We start from the raw sequence: 25,047 nt of genomic DNA, 5'->3' as shown, positions 1-25,047 counted from the left end.
AGGGTGCCGTTTCAGCTGTTAAAGTAACTGGGGTTTGGGTACCAGTGACTTCGGTTCAAGTCTCGTCTTCACAAGAACTAATCATCTTAATGGATTTTGATGAGCCTTTCCCTTCTTCTTCTCAAACAAAAAATAAGAACTAATCATCTTAATGGATTTTGATGAGTCAGCTGGTTCTGGCCGGTTGGAGCCGATTCCAAAAAATATAAATGAACCGTCCGGTGCCCCGCTGAGTCAACTCGGTACTGGCCGAACCAGGCGATTCAGCCGGGTTCAGCAAACTCTAATCATAAGATGTTATACTCATTAAGAGAGTGTCAACTAGAGCAGTTGGTAAAGTCTTTGGGTGTACCAAGGACATGGGTTCAAGTCCCACCCTCACCTTGATTTTGGCTAGGCTTTCCCCTGTCCTAGTTCTCAAAATGAAGAACATGTTATACATACTAAGAAAATAACTATTGATCTGAAGATAGGCTCATTATTCCAACGCAAACAAAAAAACTAGACATATTTAAAACATTAGTCATTAGTCAATATATGACAAGAATAAGTCTATGGAAGTACGGAAGGTATGCTGAACCCATGGTCTGCCGTACCGGTCCGTACCGGCCGGTACGGGCCGGTACGTACCGGTCCGGCCTGGGACCGGTACCGGATCAGCGTGGAATCCGGTTTATTATTGAAGAACCGGTATGGGACCGGTTCGGACCGGTTCGGGACCGGTATGGGCCGGTTTCGTACCGGTTCGGGACCGGTACGGGCTGGTTTCGTACCGGTCCGGGCCGCCACCGGTACGACGGACCTTGGCTGAACCGACCCTCTTTATTTGCCATGTTTAACCACCTTTGTCTCATTTGTGGCTGTTGATCCAACTTGATCTCAGGTCTATTTTATGCTAGGTTCGCCAAACCATCCCAAGTTGTCGGGTTCAGGGCATACCATACTAAACTAGCCAAAAACTGGGATGGTTCAGACTTTAGAAATAGGACAGAGAGGAATAGGTTCAAACAAGGCTGAACTCATCGATTCTATCTAGTTTCGAGCAATTTTAATCAATTCACTCATGTAGAATCGACCCCTTTCAAGGGCTCTAAAACCTCTTAGATACCTCTCCTTGAAATCCCTAGTCCCCTTCTTCCCCATCTCTACTACCTACTCCCTCCTCCGCACTCCCCTCCCTCCGTTACTCATGGTGGCGTTGCAGCTTCCTCCCCTCTCCTCTTCCACTGCTCATGTAGGACCCCGCCCTCACCAAATCTGGTAGGCCGCCTCCTTCCGCACTTCCTTTCTCTCCCTATCACTACAGCACTTGACTAATACATTGCTACGTATCATACGTCGGTATGGTATGGTACTGTACCGTAGCGACTGGTACCTAATTGGTACTGGTCATTGTACGTGTTCAACAAATATTAGTTTATGTGACTAGTCTTTGATGTCAAGAATTCATTAAGAAGTTCAGTGATGACTATTTTTGTTCTCAATCCATTCTAATGGGTCAAATAATCATCTTAGAACTTGATGATATGCTTAAGTGTCAAATAAAGATCTTTGAGGAACTCTCCAATTTCAAATAATGTTGCTCAAGAGAAACAAGTGGATACACACATGCACATCAACACCGAATGTCCTTTCATGTTCCAAATGTGGCATTATACTGCTTGGTAAGTTGTTCATGGTTGTCCAACTATGCTAGTTGATACACGGTAGCTTCCATCTTCCATTTATTTTTTCCTCCACTTAATCAATATGTATCAAAAAACAAATAAAAATAAAAATATATAAAGCATTTTTTAATGTAAAAATTAACATAGATTTTGTAAGAGATACTGGCTTCAACCATCCAATTATGTAAGTAGGATAACTAAGTACCTGGTCAACCCAATCCCAAATAAAACCTCCTTGGAGACCAACTGTGCTGTCAATAGCTTTCCAGTACTCGTGAATATTCCCAGTACTGTTTCCCATTGAATGCGAATACCTTAAGAAGAGAAAGGAATTTTAGTAACAACAGAATGACTGGAAAAATGGGAAGGCAAATCAAATGATGATGACATACTCGCATAGAATAAGAGGTCTGTCTTCAAAAGGGTTGCTAGCGATTTTCAGCATGTCCCATACACGCATGTACATGGGACATATGATATCTGTTGATAATGTTCTGGATCCACCTCCTTCATAATGCAAGAGCCTTGATGAGTCTTTTCCTCGAATCCACCCTATATTAAAGTGTTTGATCAGACATCATTTAGATAAATAATAAAAGAATGGTTACTAAAAGTATTGTCTTACCAGCCAGAGCAGAATGATTAGGTCCATATCCAGACTCATTTCCCAAGGACCATGCAATAATACATGCATGGTTCTTGTCCCTCTCGACCATGCTAATGACACGATCCAACATGGAGCTAGCCCAACTCGGTTCTGATGTAGGATGTTTGAAATTGCTAGAAAGATCAAAACCATGTGTTTCGATATTGGCTTCATCTATCATGTAGACACCAAAAAGGTCACACAATTCATACCACCTTGGATGTTGAGGGTAATGGCTATTTCTTACAGCATTAATATTGTTTTGCTTCATTAGAACCAAATCCTACAGGCAAATACAAATACATGAGATTATCAACAAGACAAATAAAGTTTACCTGGTTTATAAATGTCATTTGCTACTCGACAATGTTATTCAAGCAATAATAAATATAAAAGAATACCACCTTAATCATGCATGCTTCCAAATTTGTCTTTCCTGTACGTGGATGATGCTCATGTCTATTTACACCATGTATTACAACAGGAAGCCTGTTAACAAGCATCTGTTTTGGAGCTCGAGATACTTGTCGTATGCCTACTTGGCATGATTCACAATCCAGTAGCTTCCCAGATGCATCTTTTAGAACGAGGACGAGAGTATATAAATTTGGCTGAGCAGGGAAGATCACAAGCAAAACAGATAATAATTAGACTTGTAGATGAAATATCTTAGCAACATTCAAGAAGAATATAGTGCTCAAAAGACACACTTTCTGTTGAAGATCTACAACAAAATAAATGAATCTCAAATAGATGTAAATAAAGAGATACAAGTTTCTTAGCATCTCCTAGCATAAGTGTTTCTCTTAACTCAAGTTCCTAAGCAAAGTTAAGGGATATGATCTATGTTGATCAACAAGGAGGTTTTTCCAGATATTTGCTAAATAATCTGTTGTATTATGCATATTGGGCTGTTTTTTGTTCTATTTTTATTGTTATTGGGCCTTTATTGGACCATACAAGCCCAAACTTACATTGTATTTGCTAAATAATCTCCCCAACTTGTCTTCTCTCTTCCACTCTTATTCTCTCTTACCACCATATCTTTTTATTTCTTATTCTTTTCTCTCGTTTTGATACCATTACATGGTATGGCTCAAGTTACTAGAGGTCATGAGTCTGAATATCCTCAAGTTCAGTTATTTATTTAATTATCCCAAGTTATTTGTAATCTTGATACTTGTCTGTCTTCTTAACTCGTTTGTCCACAGCCAATTATTCCTTCACATTCATGCTCTAGACTACATGTGAGTGGCACATACATACTAAGCCTGATATATACCGGTGACTTATTCCGAACAGCTTAGGCTTTGGCAAGCACAATCATTGGTCACTTGGTTATCAACACCCCATCAATGCTGGTAACAGTGTACCACCAAATCAAGTGAAAGCATGATCATACTAACAACATCTATACCTATAGAGTACTAAAATCATATGGTGCCATCATTTACTGTCATGAATACTGAAACAAAATACTTTAAGAAATAAGAATATTCAAATACTGACTCCAAAACTGACAGCTAGGTACATTTTTATCTAAAATTTAAAAAAAAAAATTCTCCCAAAACTTTCAGGTGATAAATAATTGGATTTCCTTTACTACTTCAAGTTTATTATTCTTCAACCCTAACAATGATTGTGTTCTGTATGAGCACCACTTCTGTATATCCTCTTTAATATTCAACAAATATGGTCATATGTCAATATGTCTATTATGCGGAATCCATGTCTATATCCACCCTGGGTCAGGTTCACATGGTTTCTTTAGTCTACTAGAAGTATTGGTTTATCATACATGCCAAGCTTCTAATACCTGGAATGAGATTAATCTACTGGGTGGCTTGAGTCACTATCATTTGAGATGACACATTCGTCTCACATTAACAAATAAATGTTTTACTAACTGCTTTGATCTTTCTAAAAGACGAGATTCCTTACATGCTCACTGGACCAAAGTCTTGGCCTCTCCAATTTCCCCTCGAGATGATAACCATGAAACCCAAGACTTCCAGGAGGCTGTGACTTGAGCTTCATATGTACCACATCATAAGAAGTCAGATCTGTCTTCCTACTGTTATCTCCACTGTTACACCACCCTGCATTATCATAAAGTGTAGCTTCCATGGTAAAGCTGGAAAGGTTAACATCCTCGGAAATTTCCTGCATCATATCAATTTTAACTTCAACCTGCACACATAGCAGGAAAAACATGATAGAAGCAATCAGTTACCATGCTCTAGTTTTAAACATCCAAATCAGATAAATATGCACATTAGCTATGATAGAACTTAAGTAATTTGCACAAGGAATGATAGTTTCAAACCATTATTTGCTGAGATATATAAAGAAATCAACCAGGAATAGGTATTTATGGAAATCAAGCTATTACTTGCGGAATCTAAGAGTAGATAAGTAAAACAGTGAAACGAATTGCACATGTGACAGTAAGTGACCTTGTATCCTTTTTCAAAGAAAAGGTGCCCCCTAGACCATGACCTGATAAATTCACTATAGATTTCCTGGAAGCAAATAGCAGATTTAGGACAAATTGCATTTATTTCAACAAAATTTGGACCCAGTGTTTGGAAACAACTCATCTTCCCCGAGGATCCTTGAAATTTCAGTATGTTGATAAGTTGATTGAAGCTAAATCAAATGTAATGTAGTACCTACAACCTGAAAGATGTCTTATATAAAGGCAAAGGCTACAAACAATGTATACAACAACAAAGAGTTTTACAAAAATATAAAAGCCATATTATTAATACATATTTCAAAACAATTGATATTTTTACTACGTAGTATAGATGGTTTGAGTTTGAAGAATCAATCTGGAAGTGAGGTTTAGTCAAAGTCCTCAGAACCCATCATGCACGGATGAATAACCATTTGATTTGATTTCAATGGCTATAAGTCGGAAATTCACATATAGCATAGTATCCTATGGTCTTCTGTTTCTAGACATCTGGAGCGGCCATCCAAATCTAACAGTACACAATTATCATTAAATAGTGGCAATCAAGTTATGCCCAACAGTCGTTTACTGACTGCTAGTGCTGAGGTACATAAATGATGCGAAACTGAGAGCTCCAGGGATTCAACATCAATGCCAAGTAAATCTGCGTTGTTTATCTAATACCCCATCACCATCCGAACGATGGGGTTTTGTCCTGCTAAAAGTCCTACAATTTAAGGCATGGGTGGAGTCATCTACCCTTCATTTCAAAAATATTTGAAACTAAAGAAAAAGGAGTCGAATAAGCATACTGTCGAGACATCTTGAAGCAACTGCCTGTGCAGTTGTCTGATCGTAGCGTTAAAGTCAAACAAGATTAGCAGAAAATAAAATGCAGGAAAATTAAATAAAAATTAATTCTTCTTATGTAGTTTTAGCATTAAATTTTCAGAAATGGGTACCGTATTGTGGAGAAAAATTACCTGCACATCAGCTGAAAGAAAATTTTCATCCAAATTCGATGTGAAGAAGTAATCTGCAATAAACACCTGCAAATCCATTTTTTCCCTCAAGAATCAAAAAAATATCTACAGAGTTAAGAAAAAATAGCAGCACGCATGACATCTTAAACTAGAAATACAACAAGATTAACAATGCAATAAGAACCATGTCAATGAAAGCATTACATTTACAAGCATGTAACTTTCTTCTGTCATGAATTAAGCGCCTCTAACTCTAGTCTATATTCCATAGATGATGAGCTTGTAGTCTATGATATTAATTTTTGTAGACATGGCCTACTATGCTTTTTGGGTTCTTTTTTTAATTTACAGACATATGTATTTGCATGTATATATGCATAATATACATACATATATATATACATATATTCCTTGATGTATCCTGGCCATATCATATCCTACTTTTATAAGATTTGACATATGGCGCATCTGTATTATGTCGTATCCATATCTTGTATCAGTCGCCATGCTTCGTAGGTTCCAATAAAACATATAACTAAAATAGGACAAGGCCAAGTGGAGAGCAAAGGGTTTTCCATGATATAGGAAACAAAACTATTATTGGTTCTTGTGCAGGTTATAAAAACTACAATCAATCAATCTTGCTCAGCCCACTAAGCAACAAAAACATTGAGCAGTAGCTCTACCATCTAAAGTGAAGGAAGGAGAACAAGATGGAGAAGGGAGTGCAAAGGAATAGATCCTATAATGGTTAGCTGATGTTTTGGCAAAAAGGCTAGAGTAACTAGTGTTAAGCCTCATATGCATTGTTGATCTTACTTATTAAGCTTTTGGAGCTCGTTGGTTAGTTAACATGGTACCAAAGCTTAGGTTTGTTACAGGTCATGAGTTTGAATCCCCCCAATTTAGTTATTTATTTAATTATCCCTGATTATTTGTTATCCTGATCCTTCTCTATCTCCAAATTACTTATCCTCCATGTGTATGGTCCGGATATGGGAAAGGCAGGTGTTAAGCATGATATACATTGTCAACCCATTTCCTATTAGCTTAAGCTTTGGGAATCAATCGGTTGGTTAAAAACTAAAGCTTCCAACTATCGGGAGGAACATCTTTTAGGGCTATTATAGACCTTGCAAGTCCTTGATGTTGTTTCTACATGATTGGAACTAAGCAAAAGTGCTCATCTTACCGGAAAAAGTGTAATAGTTGCATTTTGGATCTGAAGTACTAGACTATGTGGTATCATACAATAAGGAGTGTGGTCTGCCATACCATCCTCAATCGCCTACTTTGGGGCATACCGAACTATACCACCCCCGAACCAAAACAATATAACATTTCAACATGGAATAGGGTTCCAATCGGGCAGTTCCAACCTAAACTAGGTGGTTCAGGGCGATCAGGCCCTATTCCACCTTAAATGATGGACAGGGAGGCAAAGAAGGCGTCCTGTGCCTTCTATGCCTCATTCTCTGTATTTTTTCTCCACTCAAAAATAGTGAAAATAGAGGGTATTTTCATGGATATCCACTCAAATCCAATCCAAAATTACGTAAAGGGCCCTCTTACTTTCCTCTCACTTTTTCTTCTTTTTCATGCCAAAAATTGACCAAAATAGGAAAAATGGGAGGAGCTTATGCCAAAATTTACAATTTTGGCATGATTTTATAATATGTTGTAGATATATGGATGATCTATACAATACAGCCAAATTTATAAGTTTTTATTAATTATATAAATTTTTAGATTAAATATATATTTTGAAATTAAAAATGATAATAAATAAAATAATGATCAAAATATTTTTAAAATCTAGTACCATATTTTGGAGTATGCATACTACTTGCTATCTCAATTTGATTGCAATTTTGTTTAAATTTGGGCATGACCATGCACATAACCAAAGCCCAAATTTAAATAAATTTAAAAAATAAGTAGAAATTAGTACATATCTATGGGCTAAGAAAAATATATGTAGCACCCCTAGTAGGGTGCTATAACAATCCGAACTAAAATTAATTTTATAGATATTTTACAATTAAATACTAATGTATTTATTAAAAATAATAAAAATACATAAATAATTACAAAAATTATGACAAATATGCATAATTCAGAAGTACTTTCTGGAGTAATAAGCTAATTTTCACATTGCAATGGAAATTCACTAATTTTTAAAATAATTAATAATAATAATCAATTGAAATAAAAATATATGTAGCATCCTTGGTAGAATTCTACATTAATCTGAATTAAAGTTAATTTTCTAGATCTTTTAATCAATTCATTATATAAAAATTAATTTAAAATATCAAAATAATTACAAAAATTTTAAAAAATTAGCATTATGTATAGATACTATAGAAGTATTTTTTGAAGTAACTCAATGATTTTTGGCAGTCGATGACCCACTTTACAATGATTTTATGTACAATAAGGAGGATCCGACAATTGGTTGGCTTAAGGACTAGCAGCAATAGTTAGAGCTTGATGAGCCAGAATTTTCTTCTTGATCGGCTAGTTTCATAGCAAATTAGGCTAGGGTGGATGCAAAATAATGGGCAAAACGACATATGCAACACTCATATCCAACTAAGCAGCCACAAAGGTCAAGGGAGCCGATCATCATTGCAAGGCTCTATGTCTAAGAGATTTTCCCAAAGATGTGATAAAGAGATGCTAAGAAGATGCCACCACAATACCCAGTCCAGTCAGATAGGTAGGGCTAATCAAGGTGGTGAGCGTAATGGAACCACCCAGCAAAGCCTGGCAGGCAAGAGCATCGAGTGAAAGAAAACGATTCCTTATGTTAGCAAGAAAGGAGAAGGAAAGAAAACTACAATTCCATTGAAAAGAGTGAATTAAGGGTTCTATTCACTCTTATTCGAACACTAGTGAGCTTGCGGATGACTAGTTGCCTAGGTCATCGTGCGATGTCAACGATGATGACAATGATAATTCGAGCGACAATGCATCTGGTGGTAGGGAGGTAGCAGGGGATCTGGTACAGCTACATATGACTCATAGGCCAAAATCTTTCATTCATTGGCGAGTCCTAGTTCATTTGTGCCACACAGAATAGGAAAAAAAAGGTGCACAACCTTGTGGAGTGATTGATTAAAACCCCATTTGATTTTGATGAGCTCAAAGCATTTGAGTATATCTTGTGATTACTAATGAATTCAATTGAGTGTTTCAGTGAAAATCCTGTCCAAGTGTCTCTAGACTTGGTTCATAGTATTTTGGATAAGTTAAGAAGTCTGCATGAACCAATGTCTGAGACTCGAGTCGACTCCAGAGTATCACGAGTCGACTCCAAGCGTATCAAGTTCACTGGCACGAGCTCGAGTCGACTCCTGTTCAGTACGAGTCGACTCCGACTGAGAACAGACAGAAGGACAGAAAGCTCCAACTCAGAACCTGTCAGCGAGTCGACTCCCGAAGTGCGCGAGTCGACTCCAATGTTCAACGAGTCGACTCCAGGGTAGTAAGAGTCGACTCCAAGAGGAACACAAAGAAAAGTCAGAGAGCAGTTTTCGAGTCTGAGATTCGAGTCGACTCCAGTGGAACGCGAGTCGACTCCGATGGTTGGCAAGTCGACTCCAGAGAAAGCAAGAGTCGACTCTCAGCGGTACACAAAGAAAAGGTCAGAGAGCATTTTATGGACTCTGAGATTCGAGTCGACTCCCGCAATACGCGAGTCGACTCCGAGACTGTGCGACCATCGACAGACAGAAAACCATGTTACTGCCTCTGAGATTCGAGTCGACTCCCAGACAGCTCGAGTCGACTCCAAGACAAGCTTCACGTCAAAAGGCAGAAGACCAACTTTCGGAAACTGAGAGCCGAGTCGACTCCAAGGAAGTTCGAGTCGACTTCAAGACTGGATGAGCCAAAAGACAGAGAATCGGGAGTTCGGGCTCTGAGATTCGAGTCGACTCCAAGGACAGTCGAGTCGACTCGAGTGGACAAAATTCAAAATTGGATCCACGGACTTCAGTGGATGAGCCGACTCCAAAATTGCTAGGTCAGCTCCAGAAGTTGGCGAGTCGACTCCGGGTCAAGACGAGTCGACTCCCAGTCGTGACGGCAACTTTAATTCAAATTTGGAACAGTTGCCGAGTCGACTCCGGAAAAGCGTGAGTCGACTCCCGCTACAGCCGAGTCGACTCCTGATCGCGCGAGTCGACTCCAACCCACCAACGGTCATATTGTCAGGCTGCGCAGAGTGTGCAGAACGGGCAGAAAAAGCAGTGTAACGGCTAGTTTCCGTGGGGGTTGGCTTAAATAGCCACAGAAGACTGTAGCAAGGCAGAGAACAACCATTCCACTCCAACCAATCAAGCATCCAAGCTCTGCAACGTGCTCTTCAACGAAAAAGGGAAGATCTGCATTTACTGCTCCACCTACATCTTCCCAGCAATTAAAGCATTCTCCTCCAGCATTCAAGTCGACTACACATTCAAGAGGAGACCGGAGTTCAAGAAGCCTTACCTCTTCTCCAGCTTAAAAGCGTTTGAGGGCTTCTAAACTCCTCTTTGATTATATTGTTTTAAATCTGCTTTTGAGAAGCTTATTTTCTGTTTTCTTTCTGTAACTTGTATTTACTTGGTTCAATCGGGGGATTGAATCAAGGGGATTAAGGTTTGTTGGTGAGCCAAGATAAAACCAACGTGTGTAAGGGTTTGATTGTGAGCCCGGGAAAACAATCGGGGTTGGTTCTAGTCGGTGAGCCTGGGAAAACCGACCGAGTTCGTTGTGAGCTCGTAAAACAACAAGTTTGGTTGTGAGCTTGCAAAACAACCGGCTGTAATCCAAGGGGGTTATAGTGAAATTCCCAAGTGAGACTTGGGGAGTGGACGTAGGAGCAAGGGTTAGCTCTGAACCACTATAAAACCTTGTGTTTGTGATTGATTGGCTCTTTTCTTCTTCCTCTCACATCACTCACAGCACTTAGCATTAATTAAATAACTTACAATAGTTTTTAATTAGTCATCCATAAGTTTTAAATATCTAACTTAATTTTAAAACCCAATTCACCCCCCCCCCTCTTGGGTTGTCTATCTGGGCAACAAGTGGTATCAGAGCCAAAAACTCTTCCACTCAAGAGTTAAAAGATCAAAATGACAACCCCATTTGGATCTTCTCACATTGAGGGTCAGTCCACCCAAAGACCCCCTTTCTTCAATGGATCCGACTACTCATACTGAAAGGCTAGGATGAGAATATTCATCCAAGCCCAAGACTATGAGATGTGGACCATTGTAGTGAATGGCCCATACATCCCATCCACATATGTAGAGGGTGTTAAGGTACCCAAATTAGAAAAGGATTGGGATGAACATGACATGAGGAAGGCACAATTAAACTCTAAAGCTATGAATGTGTTTTATTGTGCCTTAGACCGAAATGAATTCAATAGGGTCTCTACTTGCAACTCTGCAAAAGAGATCTGGGATAGGCTTGAAGTGATCCATGAGGGCACAAATCAAGTTAAAGAATCCAAAATTAATATATTGGTTCATAAGTATGAACTATTTAAAATGGATTCTAATGAGACAATCACTAGCATGTTCACTAGGTTTACTGATATTGTCAATGGCCTAAAAAGCCTTGGCAAGAACTATACTAACAGTGAACTTGTCAGGAAAATCCTTCGGTGTCTACCAAGGTCGTGGGAAGCTAAAGTGACGGCAATCCAAGAAGCCAAGAACTTGAACAAGTTACCACTTGAGGAGCTCCTTGGATCCCTTATGACGCACGAGCTCACCATGAAACAACACAACGAGGAAGAGTCCTCCCATAAGAAAAAGGTAATAGCTTTAAAATCTACTTCATCTAACAAAGACTTATCTTGCAGTAGCAGCAGGAAGAACAAGAACATGAGGAAGATGATGGTGAGGCGCTTCTTGTGCGTAAGTTCAAGAAATTCATCAATCACAAGAAGGCGTATCATCAAAGGAGAGGCCCCTCAAATTCCTATCGAAAGGATAAGGGTAAGGAAAGGGAAAATGAGGGGATAGGATGTTACGAGTGCAAGAAGTCGGGTCACATAAGAGCAGAGTGCCCCTTACTGAAGAAGGGGAGTAAGTACAAGAAGAAGAAGGCTCTTGTCACTACACTATCCGACTCCGACTCATCATCCTCCTCATCAGATGATGAACAAGAAGAGAAGGCCAATTTCTGCTTCATGGCCAACGAAAACGAGGTAACTTCCGATACGCATCTTGATTTTTCTTTTGATGAACTTTATGATGCATTTAATGAATTAATGGTAGAATATAAGGCTATAAATCTTAAGAATAAAGAACTAAAAATAGCTAATCAATCACACCTACATAAATACGATAAGTTAGTTAAGGATAAGGATTTAATCACCAAAGAAAATATAGAACTTAAAACAAGCAACCAACTTTTAACTCAAAAGACTAACACCTTAACTAAAGATAATGAAAAACTAACTAAGGAATTTTCAGAACTTAAAAAATATAAACAAACCTTAGATAAGGATCTTACAAAAGAACTTAATGATCTAAAAGCTGAAAATCAAACACTAACTAAAGAACTTAACAAATACAAACCCTTAGTTGAAAAATTTACATATAGTTCTGAAAAATTAAACATGATACTAAATAGTCAACGAGCCGTATTTAATAAAGCGGGTTTAGGGTATAAACCAAGAAATAAACAAAAACTTCTTAGTAACTTCTTTGTTAAAGCTGGAGAAACTAAAACTAAGAAAATAACTTGCTTTTGCTGTGGTACAGTAGGTCATAAAGCAAATGTGTGTAATTTTAGGAAAAGTATAACTAAAAGAAAAGTTAAAAGGGTATGGGTTCCAAAAGGAACCAACTTGACTAACCATGAAGGACCCAAGAAAACTTGGGTACCTAAGATGACATGATTTGTTTGTGTAGGAGTGTCTTGCAGCCAAGGTCAACAAAAACTGCTGGTATTTGGATAGTGGCTGCTCAAGGCACATGACGGGTGATAAAGATCAATTTTTCACCCTTGAAGCTAAGAAGGGAGGTGCTGTGACTTTTGGAGACAACAACCAAGGTCACATCATTGATATTGGTAAAGTTCAAATCACCCCTTCTACTTTTATAGATAATGTTAGATATGTTGATGGTCTTAAGCATAACTTGTTAAGCATTAGTCAATTATGTGATAAAGGATATGATGTTATGTTTAAACCATCACTATGTATTATAACAAATCCTAATGATAATAGTTTAGTTTTTAAGGGAATTAGACGTGGAAATGTATATGTTGTAGATCTAGAAGATCTTGCAAAACATAACCAATGTCTAGTTGTAAATGAAACTAAAGATAATGATGCTAGTTGGTTATGGCACCGTAAGTTAGGTCATGCAAGCATGGACACAATAACTAAACTAGTTAAAAGAGACTCCGTGATAGGTTTACCAAAATTAAAATTTGAAAAGAACAAAATATGTGAAGCATGTCAATTTGGCAAACAATCTAGGAACTCTTTTAAATCCATAAAATGTGTCTCTACCTCTAGGCCTCTAGAATTATTACACATGGACCTATTCGGTCCAACTAGAACAACAAGCCTAGGTGGAAATAAATATGGTCTAGTTATTGTAGATGATTACTCTAGGTACACATGGGTCATGTTCCTAGCACATAAGGATCAAGCATTTTCTGTATTTAAGAAATTCCATAAGGAAGTAACAAATGCTAGAGAGTCTTCAGTCATAGCCATTAGAAGTGACCATGGTACCGAATTCGAAAATCAATTATTTAATGAATTTTGTAGTAAAAAGGGGATAACCCATAATTTTTCTGCACCTAGGACACCACAACAAAATGGAGTTGTGGAGAGGAAAAATAGAACACTAGAGGAAATGGCAAGAACTATGTTATGTGAAAGCAACCTCCCTAAGTACTTTTGGGGAGAAGCCATTAATACCTCTTGTCACATATTAAATAGAGTTTTATTAAGACCCATTATAAAGAAAACACCTTATGAACTTTGGAAAAACAGAAAACCAAAAGTTAATTACTTTCATGTCTTTGGATGTAGGTGTTTTGTACATAATAATGGGAAAGATAATCTAGGAAAATTTGATCCTAAATCTGATGAAGGAATATTCTTAGGTTATTCTACAACTAGTAAAGCCTATAGAGTCTTTAATAAAAGAACCCTAGTTATAGAAGAATCTATACATGTTGTTTTTGATGACTCTAGTGACATCTCATCTAGTAAGAAGGTTAATTTTGATGATGATGTTGAAATACTTGAAGAAAAGATAGATGAGATGGGATTACAAGATGATAATCAAAAATTGATTGAAGAAGCATCATCAAGCCAAGAGCTTATTGTGGATCATGGGCTAACAAAAGCTTGGAGGTATGCTCACGGGCATCCTAAGGAACTCATTCTAGATGATCCATCTCAACCGGTTAGGACTAGAGCTTCACTTAGAAATTTGAATAACCATCTAGCTTTTGTTTCACACTTTGAGCCCAAACATATAGAAGAAGCCGAAAATGATGTAAATTGGATAAATGCAATGCAAGAAGAACTAAACCAATTTACTAGAAACAAAGTGTGGGATCTAGTAGAGAGACCTTCTGAATATCCAATTATAGGCACAAAATGGATATATAAAAATAAACTAGATGAAAATGGAATTGTTATAAGGAATAAGGCTAGACTAGTAGCAAAGGGTTATAATCAAGAAGAAGGTATAGATTTTGATGAAACCTTTGCTCCCGTAGCTAGATTTGAGGCTATTAGACTATTATTAGCATATGCATGCTCTAAGGATTTCAAACTATTCCAAATGGATGTAAAAAGTGCATTTTTAAATGGATATATTAATGAGGAAGTGTATGTAGAACAACCTCCTGGTTTTGAAAATCATCAATACCCTAATCATGTGTATAAACTGAACAAAGCACTTTATGGATTAAAACAAGCACCTAGAGCATGGTATGAGAGACTTAGTAAATTCCTATTAGAACATGAATTCTCTAGGAGAAATGTAGACACAACATTATTTCTGAAAAAGCAAAATAAGGAGATGTTATTAGTACAGATTTATGTTGATGATATCATTTTCGGTGCTACTAACAATCGCCTCTGCGAAGAGTTTGCTGATTTGATGCAGAGTGAGTTTGAGATGAGCATGATGGGAGAGCTGAACTACTTCCTCGGGCTTCAAATCAAACAATCTGAAGGAGGCATCTTCATCAATCAAGCAAAATATGTCAAGGAGATGCTCAAGAAGTTTGATATGGAAGGAAACAAATCAATCAGCACCCCCATGAGCTCATCATGCAAATTAGATCAAGATGAATCAGGTAAATCTGTAGATCAAAAACTTTATAGAGGTATGATAGGATCTTTACTATATCTTACTGCAAGTAGACCTGATATTATGTTTAGTGTTTGCATGTGTGCTAGATATCAGGCTAATCCTAAAGAATCACACCTAGCTGCAGTTAAGAGAATTTTTAAATACTTAATAGGAACTAAGAATATAGGGCTATGGTACTCTAAAGAATCTAGCCTAAACTTAATAGGATACACAGATTCAGACTTCGCTGGATGTAAGCTTGATAGAAAAAGTACCAGCGGGTCGTGTAGAGAAAACCTAATCTCATGGTTTAGCAAGAAACAAAACTCGGTTGCATTATCCACTGCAGAAGCTGAATATGTGGCAGCCGGGAGTTGTTGTGCTCAAATCTTATGGATTAAACAACAATTAGAAGATTATGGCATTAAACAAGATAAAATCCCCATTAATTGTGATAATACAAGTGCCATAAATCTAACTAAAAATCCAATTCAACATTCAAGAACTAAACACATTGAGATAAGACATCACTTCATAAGAGATCATGTATTGAATGGTGATGTGTCACTCCAATTTGTTTGTACTGATAATCAATTAGCAGATATTTTTACAAAACCCCTAAGTGAAGAGAGGTTTAGCGTGCTTAGGAGGGGATTAGGAGTGATTGATCCATCCTAGTGGGAGTTTCCACTAGATTAATTGATTTTGATGATTAGAATGTGGTTAAAATAGAGTTTCTATTCAATGATCATCAAATCAGATCCCAATTAGGTGATTTTCCCTCATTTGGCACGGTTATAGCATGATTTTTAGGTGCGTGCCAAGGTTAGAGACGACTCGAGTAAGTTTCAGAGCCGGCTCCTAAGGGGGAGTCGACTCGCGCATTTGCGGGAGTCGACTCGCAAAGATGGCAGCTGAGGGGGAGTCGACTCGCATACTGTCGGGAGTCGACTCGAGGTCCACAGACGCATAAGGAGAGTCGACTCGCGCATATTCTGGAGTCGACTCGAGGTCGAGTCGACTCGCGACTCAGGGGAGTCGACTCGCAGTCGGGATCCGACTTTTTAACCCTAGGTTTGTCGTTTCGCAAACACTTTTCTTTCAAGCCGCCACTGTTCAAAAAGCCCTAGAGCCGACTCCTAGGTCGTCCCCGATCGTCTCCAACCTCTGTTCGGTCGATTTTTCACCGGTTCTTAGGGTTTTCGTCCGTTCCTAGGTCGTCTCCGGTCCGTCCCGAGTCTCCTCCGTCGACCTTCCTCCGTCCTTTAGGTGTTTCTTCCCGTTTAGGTCAAGATGCCTCGCAAGACCGTGGTTAGGAAGAGGTCCCGTCCCGAGGCCGGTCCCGAGCGGCGCTCCAAGGCGCGGCACGATCCCGCGAGGCAACCACCTCCGGCTCGTTCCCCGCCTAGGGCGGTTCCCGTGAGGCCATTGGCCGGCAAAGCCGTCACCACCGGGAGGTATGTCGACTTCGACTATCTCTCCCGGGAAGGATTCACCATAGGTGATAGGCTTAGAGCCCAGGGCCTAGAGTACTTCCTCACTTTGGACCTTCCCACTTACCCTGGCCTTGTTCAAGAGTTTTATAGTACCGTCCATCGGGGAGATGGAGGTATCGAGGGCACAGTAGTAGGTGTCCCTTTGCGTGTCACGGAGGATCTTATTGCCCACATCCTCCATCTTCCATTAGTAGGGGTGGCTCCCGCACACCCTGAGGATAGGGTTGAGGCCCTTACGGCCGTCCTAGGGCATCCACCTCAGTCCCCCCTAGACGAGGTATCTGCTAGCTCACTTCCTATTGAAGTGAGAATCCTTTTGAGTATTCTGTCCAGGTCCGTCTTCCCTAAGACAGGAAGATTTGATTTTGTAAATGAGAGGGACCTAGCTATTATGTCTTACATTCTTCAGGACACCCCGGTCAACTTCCCCAAACTCATCTATAGGTATATGTGTGAGCCCCTAGATAGACCTAGGCTCACCCTCCCATACGGCATGATTTTTACTCTTCTCTTTAGGGAGTACGAGATTTCCATTCCTGAGAGGGAACCCTCTCGTGCATTGCGATGGACAGATCGCTTGTGTACGGGGACCATGCACAGGATGCGGTTTCGGAAGAGAGAAGGGATCTGGGTTAGGAAGTCGTCCCTCACCGCTCAGACCACCAGACCTTCACCTAGTCCTGAGCCCGACTCCGACTATCCAGACCTTCCATCCACTCCTCCTGCTCCTACCACCTCCGCCGGACCTTCCTCCTCGGCTCCACCATCTATGGAGGTCTGGATTGATCCTGAGCAGCTCCGGGAGCTGCGGCAGGAGATCGTCCGAGATCTGAGGGATGAGCTGCTTCGGGAGCTCAGAGGCTCGGTGCCTGCTCCCACTCCTGCACCCGTATCTTCTCAGTTGGTCCCTTCCTTGACAGCCGTGACTGACATGACGGCTCATGTACGGGAAGAGATCTACAATGTCCGGAGCTTGGTCCAGGATCAGTCCTCCAGTATGAGTGAAGTCACGGGCATCACTCGGAAGATGCGCGATGACATCCGGAAGGACATGAGCACCACCACCCAGGGGGCCGAGCGCTTGTCGAATGTGCTCATCGACAAGTTGGACACACTTCAGACGTCGGTGACTGCGCTTCAGACGTCGGTGACTGAGCTCTCCACTACACATAGCAGAGCCACCACGTCTATCATCACACAGCTTGGCCATGTCACAGATGCAGTCACCCTCCTCATGGAGCAGAGCCGATTGAGAGGAGGAGCACCATCCTCGAGAGGAGGAGCCACATCCTCGAGAGGAGGAGCCACATCCTCCAGAGGAGGAGATGCATCCTCGAGAGGGGGAGCTTCATCCTCGAGGAGGACATAGATGTGTTTGAGTTGTGTTTTGTCTTGTTTTACTTTACTTAGTGTATGCTCAAATGTATTCACATTCATATCAATACAATGAGTAGACATTTTTATCTTCAATTATGTGCCATTTGATGATTGGTTGTGCCATTGATTGTGTGTGATTACCTCCTTTTTGATATGATGACAAAAAGGGGGAGAAATATGTGTAAAATATGTAAAAGGGGAGAAATATGGATAAAATATGTAAAAGAAATCAATAAAAAGATAAACTCTTAAAAACACACACAAATTTGTTCTAAGTGGATTTGGTACCTCGAGGCTCATTATCTCTCTTTTGGGGCTCCTAATGGAGTAATCTCCAGAATCTATTCAAGGGATATTCGGAGATTAGCTGAATCCTACTCAAGAACAAATTGACAGATTTTCCCTCTAAAAACAAAAAATTCAGTTCAAAAACTTCAAAACATGAAAAGGAAATTCAGAAAATCAAAACATAGTTGAATGCATATGTTGAGGGGGAGAATCTGAATTTTAATCAAGCTAAATCATTAATGACATATAAGCCAAACAATTGATTGCATAATATGAAGGCTTATATAATTCCAAATGAAAGGGGGAGCTTTAACTCCGAAATTTATTGTTTCACTCCTTTCAAACTTGGATAAATTAAATTATCAGACATTTGAATTCATTTATGGATTTTACTTCATTATTTATTGAGCAAGTCATTTTACATATACTCAAAGTTTTGTCATCATCAAAAAGGGGGAGATTGTGGAGTGATTGATTAAAACCCCATTTGATTTTGATGAGCTCAAAGCATTTGAGTATATCTTGTGATTACTAATGAATTCAATTGAGTGTTTCAGTGAAAATCCTGTCCAAGTGTCTCTAGACTTGGTTCATAGTATTTTGGATAAGTTAAGAAGTCTGCATGAACCAATGTCTGAGACTCGAGTCGACTCCAGAGTATCACGAGTCGACTCCAAGCGTATCAAGTTCACTGGCACGAGCTCGAGTCGACTCCTGTTCAGTACGAGTCGACTCCGACTGAGAACAGACAGAAGGACAGAAAGCTCCAACTCAGAACCTGTCAGCGAGTCGACTCCCGAAGTGCGCGAGTCGACTCCAATGTTCAACGAGTCGACTCCAGGGTAGTAAGAGTCGACTCCAAGAGGAACACAAAGAAAAGTCAGAGAGCAGTTTTCGAGTCTGAGATTCGAGTCGACTCCAGTGGAACGCGAGTCGACTCCGATGGTTGGCAAGTCGACTCCAGAGAAAGCAAGAGTCGACTCTCAGCGGTACACAAAGAAAAGGTCAGAGAGCATTTTATGGACTCTGAGATTCGAGTCGACTCCCGCAATACGCGAGTCGACTCCGAGACTGTGCGACCATCGACAGACAGAAAACCATGTTACTGCCTCTGAGATTCGAGTCGACTCCCAGACAGCTCGAGTCGACTCCAAGACAAGCTTCACGTCAAAAGGCAGAAGACCAACTTTCGGAAACTGAGAGCCGAGTCGACTCCAAGGAAGTTCGAGTCGACTCCAAGACTGGATGAGCCAAAAGACAGAGAATCGGGAGTTCGGGCTCTGAGATTCGAGTCGACTCCAAGGACAGTCGAGTCGACTCGAGTGGACAAAATTCAAAATTGGATCCACGGACTTCAGTGGATGAGCCGACTCCAAAATTGCCAGGTCAGCTCCAGAAGTTGGCGAGTCGACTCCGGGTCAAGACGAGTCGACTCCCAGTCGTGACGGCAACTTTAATTCAAATTTGGAACAGTTGCCGAGTCGACTCCGGAAAAGCGTGAGTCGACTCCCGCTACAGCCGAGTCGACTCCTGATCGCGCGAGTCGACTCCAACCCACCAACGGTCATATTGTCAGGCTGCGCAGAGTGTGCAGAACGGGCAGAAAAAGCAGTGTAACGGCTAGTTTCCGTGGGGGTTGGCTTAAATAGCCACAGAAGACTGTAGCAAGGCAGAGAACAACCATTCCACTCCAACCAATCAAGCATCCAAGCTCTGCAACGTGCTCTTCAACGAAAAAGGGAAGATCTGCATTTACTGCTCCACCTACATCTTCCCAGCAATTAAAGCATTCTCCTCCAGCATTCAAGTCGACTACACATTCAAGAGGAGACCAGAGTTCAAGAAGCCTTACCTCTTCTCCAGCTTAAAAGCGTTTGAGGGCTTCTAAACTCCTCTTTGATTATATTGTTTTAAATCTGCTTTTGAGAAGCTTATTTTCTGTTTTCTTTCTGTAACTTGTATTTACTTGGTTCAATCGGGGGATTGAATCAAGGGGATTAAGGTTTGTTGGTGAGCCAAGATAAAACCAACGTGTGTAAGGGTTTGATTGTGAGCCCGGGAAAACAATCGGGGTTGGTTCTAGTCGGTGAGCCTGGGAAAACCGACCGAGTTCGTTGTGAGCTCATAAAACAACAAGTTTGGTTGTGAGCTTGCAAAACAACCGGCTGTAATCCAAGGGGGTTATAGTGAAATTCCCAAGTGAGACTTGGGGAGTGGACGTAGGAGCAAGGGTTAGCTCCGAACCACTATAAAACCTTGTGTTTGTGATTGATTGGCTCTTTTCTTCTTCCTCTCACATCACTCACAGCACTTAGCATTAATTAAATAACTTACAATAGTTTTTAATTAGTCATCCATAAGTTTTAAATATCTAACTTAATTTTAAAACCCAATTCACCCCCCCCCCCTCTTGGGTTGTCTATCTGGGCAACAAACCTAGTAAAGCCTGCGAGGATACCATTGCATACAGAAGATGGGCCCCTCGAGGTAATTCAAGATATGGTATTGCTACTGAGATAACCTTGCACGTGGAGTAGGATCCCTAAACGTATCTGAATTCAAGTCATGCATTGGATCTTACTACACATAGCTAGGCATGAATCGCATGGATATCCTTCATCTAAGGTGTTAGAGTCGAGCAGCTACCACCCTCCATAGCCTCAGGCAATTTACATGTTAGATTTCACTTCTGCAACCTTCGAATGGCCAGTCCAATATCAGATAGAGGATCATTATCAAGATGGCTATCCAGCAGGCACAGGTTATGAGTGCAAATTATCTAGAAAGTTGGAGTAATATCCCTGGCCCGGATTGTGACTGGGATACTAACATCTACAAAAGATATAGACAACCCATAAAATTTTAGGTATTTATATGTATTTTTTATACTTTAAGTCCATTTGATATATTATATGTACTCATTCTTTTAGTTGTGTTACAATTGTACTGATAGTACTTCAAGTCCATTTGATGACAAAAAAGACATTTAAACGATATCAAAATCTAAATTAGACAACCATAATGATTAAAATAGTAACTGAAAAAAAAAACAAAAAAAGAGTATGGCACACTGGTCAAATGGCCGGTAAGTTATTCCATGCCATGTCGGTATAATACTGAACCGGTACCGTGTCATACTGGTCGATACCAATCGCCGAACAATACAGCACTCAATACCGATTCGGCAGACCTTGATAAAGAGTGAACAAACTCATATAGTGGGTTATGTCCTCACTCATATTTATCCTAGCATGGCAACAAATTTCTAAACAACTGCTAGATGATAGTTAAGTAGTTTAGTAGATCAAATGGCTGTTACACATTTTACTGGATGCTTATAAAGCCATGTTAATGGGAAATTAAGCAGCAATTTTTGAGAATAGTAGTCCTAGCAATAATTGGTCAAGGTTGGGCACATGGATTTTAAGCTTTACTTGCAAGAACATAGGGATTGATGGCATGCTCATGTTTTACTTTCTCTAGTAACATGTGGTGGTATTGATACATGTTCTTTATATAGGAGAGTTGCAGGAATCATATAGGCAAGCTTGGACAATGGACACCATTCCAAGTTCTCTGGTTATCTAAGGAAATAGAAGGCCAGCACCCTCTAGGAGAAATTGAGAAAGTCTTAATTTTTTTAGTATTCCAACTTTCAACAGAACAGAATAATTATAGACATACCCACAAACATAAATAGGCACATACACGCGTACATTATTCATGGACATGTAAGTGTCTGCACATATAGATGCATAAATAAATAATTTAAAGGGTAATTGACTTTCCCATCCCTCTAAAGACTCCACTGTAACAAAAAGTCCTTGTTAATTAAATCTAAAACAACCGGTCCAGAAACTTTCCAAACTGTAATTCCCGGTCCCTGAGCCCCTTTTATTTTGAAATAAGATACCGAAAATGCCCCTTCCCTCATAATCTCCCATCCTTCCGAAGAAGAAGAATTTCAGAGACTTTCCAAACTGTAATCTCCCAGCCGCGGCTGCTGCCGACCGCGGCCTGCCCCCTCCCACGGCCGCCGCCGGCCCGGCTCGCCTCCTCCCGAGCCCCCTCCCGCGGCCGCGCCGCCGGGAATGCCTCCGCCCCTGCCCCCATGGTGGGAAGGTGCCGAAGAAGAGGAAGAAGGGCGCCGTCCCGCGTCCTGCGGTTGTCGCCGGCCACGGCCCGCCCTCCTCCAGCGTCCGCCGTGGCCCAACCCCTTTCCGGCGCCGCCGGCCTCGCGGGAAGAGAAGAAAGAACAAGAAGGGAAGAAGAGAAGAAAAATAAGAAAAAGAAAAGAAAAAGTTTGAACTGGGGTCGACTCCTGCTCTGCTGGGGTCGACTCGTGTGAATCTTGGGTCGACTCGCTCACTTCTACAACAATTTTCTAAGAACACTTAACTGTATGCACAGTCCTGTTAACTGTGTTCGCAGACAACTTAACTGTGTGCCGCCAGCTCGCGGAAGGAGAAAAAAGAAGAAAGAAGAAGAAGGGAAGAAGAGAAGAAAAAAAAAGAAAAAAAAAGAAGAAAAAAAGGAAAAAATAAAAATAAAGTTAAATAAGCTTGGAACAATTAAATAAGTTTGGAACACACTTAATCTAACATGACACGGTTAAATAAGCTTGGAACATATTTAAATCATCCCGGAACACACATATTCTACCCCAGAACACAGTTATTTCGACTGTGCACACAGTTAAGTGTTATTAGTTAAGTCTTATTGAAGAGCTGGGGTCGACCCCTGAAGAGCTGGAGTCGACCCCTGAAATCAGGCAGAAAAACAGCTCTATGGAAAGCCTGAGAGAGTCGACTCCAGGTGAGCAGGGGTCGACCCCAGGTCTGTGAACACAGTTAAGTTGTCTGTGAACACAGTTAACTTGTCTAGGAACACAGTTAACTTGTCTAGGAACACAGTTAAGTTGTCTGTGAACACAGTTAAGTTGTCTGTGAACACAGTTAAGTTGTCTAGGAACACAGTTAAGTTGTTTGGGAACACAGTTAAGTTGTCTAGGAACACAGTTAATTTGTCTAGGAACACAGTTAACTTGTCTAGGAACACAGTTGTTTAGGAACACAGTTAAATTGTTTGGGAACACAGTTAACTTGTCTAGGAACACAGTTAACTTGTCTAGGAACACAGTTGTCTAGGAACACAGTTAACTTGTCTGTGAACACAGTTAAGTTGTTTAGGAACACAGGTATCTAAGAATACAGTTAAGTTGTTTGGGAACACAATTAACTTATCTAGGAACACAGTTAATTTGTCTAGGAACACAGTTGTCTAGGAACACAGTTAAGTTGTTTGGGAACACAGTTAACTTGTCTAGGAACACAGTTAACTTGTCTAGGAACACTGTTGTCTACGAACACAGTTAAGTTGTCTGTGAACACAATTAAGTTGTTTAGGAACACAGTTATCTAAGAATACAGTTAAGTTGTTTGGGAACACAGTTAACTTGTCTAGGAACACAGTTAATTTGTCTAGGAACACAGTTAAGTTGTTTGGGAACACAATTAACTTGTCTGGGAACACAGTTAAGTTGTCTAGGAATACACTTAACTTGTCTGGGAACACAGTTAAGTTGTCTAGGAACACAATTAACTTGTCTAGGAACACAGTTTTTTAGGAACACAGTTAAATTGTCTAGGAACACAGTTAACTTGTCTAGGAACACAGTTAACTTGTCTAGGAACACAGTTGTCTAGGAACACAGTTAAGTTGTCTGTGAACACAGTTAAGTTGTTTAGGAACACAGTTATCTAAGCATACAGTTAAGTTGTTTGGGAACACAGTTAACTTGTCTAGGAACACAGTTAACTTGTCTGGGAACACAGTTAAGTTGTTTGGGAACACAGTTAACTTGTCTGGGAACACAGTTAAGTTGTCTACCCCGGAACACACTTATTCTATCCCAGAACACAGTTATTTCGACTGTGCACACAGTTAAGTGTTATTAGAAAATTATTGTAGACTTATGCTGAGGTCGACCCCTGAAGAGCTGGGGTCGACCCCTGAAGAGCTGGGGTCGACCCCTAAAGAGCTGGAGTCGACCCCTGAAATCAGGCAGAAAAACAGCTCTCTGGAAAGCCTGAGAGAGTCGACTCCAGGTGAGCAGGGGTCGACCCCAGGTCTGTGAACACAGTTAAGTTGTCTGTGAACACAGTTAACTTGTCCAGGAACACAATTAACTTGTCTAGGAACACAGTTAAGTTGTCTGTGAACACAGTTAAGTTGTCTAGGAACACAGTTGTCTGGGAACACAGTTAAGTTGTCTGGGAACACAGTTAACTTGTCTAGGAACACAGTTAAGTTGTCTGGAAACACAGTTAACTTGTCTAGGAACAGTTGTTTAGGAACACAGTTAAATTGTTTGGGAACACAGTTAACTTGTCTAGGAACACAGTTAACTTGTCTAGGAACACAGTTGTCTTGGAACACAGTTAACTTGTCTAGGAACACAGTTAACTTGTCTAGGAACACAGTTAACTTATCTAGGAACACAGTTAATTTGTCTAAGAACATAGTTAAGTTGTTTGGGAACACAGTTAACTTGTCTGGGAACACAGTTAAGTTGTCTAGGAACACAGTTGTTTAGGAACACAGTTAAGTTGTTTGGGAACACAGTTAACTTGTCTGGGAACATAGTTAAGTTGTCTAGGAACACAGTTAAGTTGTCTGGGAACACAGTTAAGTTGTCTAGGAACACAGTTAAGTTGTCTAGGAACACAGTTTTTTAGGAACACAGTTAAATTATTTGGGAACACAGTTAACTTGTCTAGGAACACAGTTAACTTTAT

General features: G+C 40.3%; 1 protein-coding gene across 6 annotated transcripts in view; it reads right to left on the bottom strand.

Annotated features, from left to right (window-relative positions):
• The window catches only part of LOC103713844 (beta-galactosidase), a 60,377-nt gene that overhangs the window by 8,609 nt on the left and 26,721 nt on the right, over window positions 1-25,047 (bottom strand). For all 6 annotated transcript variants that reach the window (XM_008800888.4, XM_008800885.4, XM_008800890.4 and 3 more), the window contains 6 exons: window positions 5,755-5,820; window positions 4,255-4,503; window positions 2,718-2,924; window positions 2,293-2,596; window positions 2,060-2,219; window positions 1,873-1,981 (listed from right to left, as the gene is read on the bottom strand). In XM_008800888.4, coding sequence (XP_008799110.2) covers window positions 1,873-1,981; window positions 2,060-2,219; window positions 2,293-2,596; window positions 2,718-2,924; window positions 4,255-4,503; window positions 5,755-5,820 — 1,095 coding nt within the window. The remainder of the gene's footprint in view (window positions 1-1,872; window positions 1,982-2,059; window positions 2,220-2,292; window positions 2,597-2,717; window positions 2,925-4,254; window positions 4,504-5,754; window positions 5,821-25,047) is intronic.

The sequence above is a fragment of the Phoenix dactylifera genome, unplaced genomic scaffold (genome assembly GCF_009389715.1).
Source record: "Phoenix dactylifera cultivar Barhee BC4 unplaced genomic scaffold, palm_55x_up_171113_PBpolish2nd_filt_p 000026F, whole genome shotgun sequence".
NCBI lineage: Eukaryota > Viridiplantae > Streptophyta > Magnoliopsida > Arecales > Arecaceae > Phoenix > Phoenix dactylifera.
This window is presented reverse-complemented; position numbering and strand designations above follow the sequence as displayed.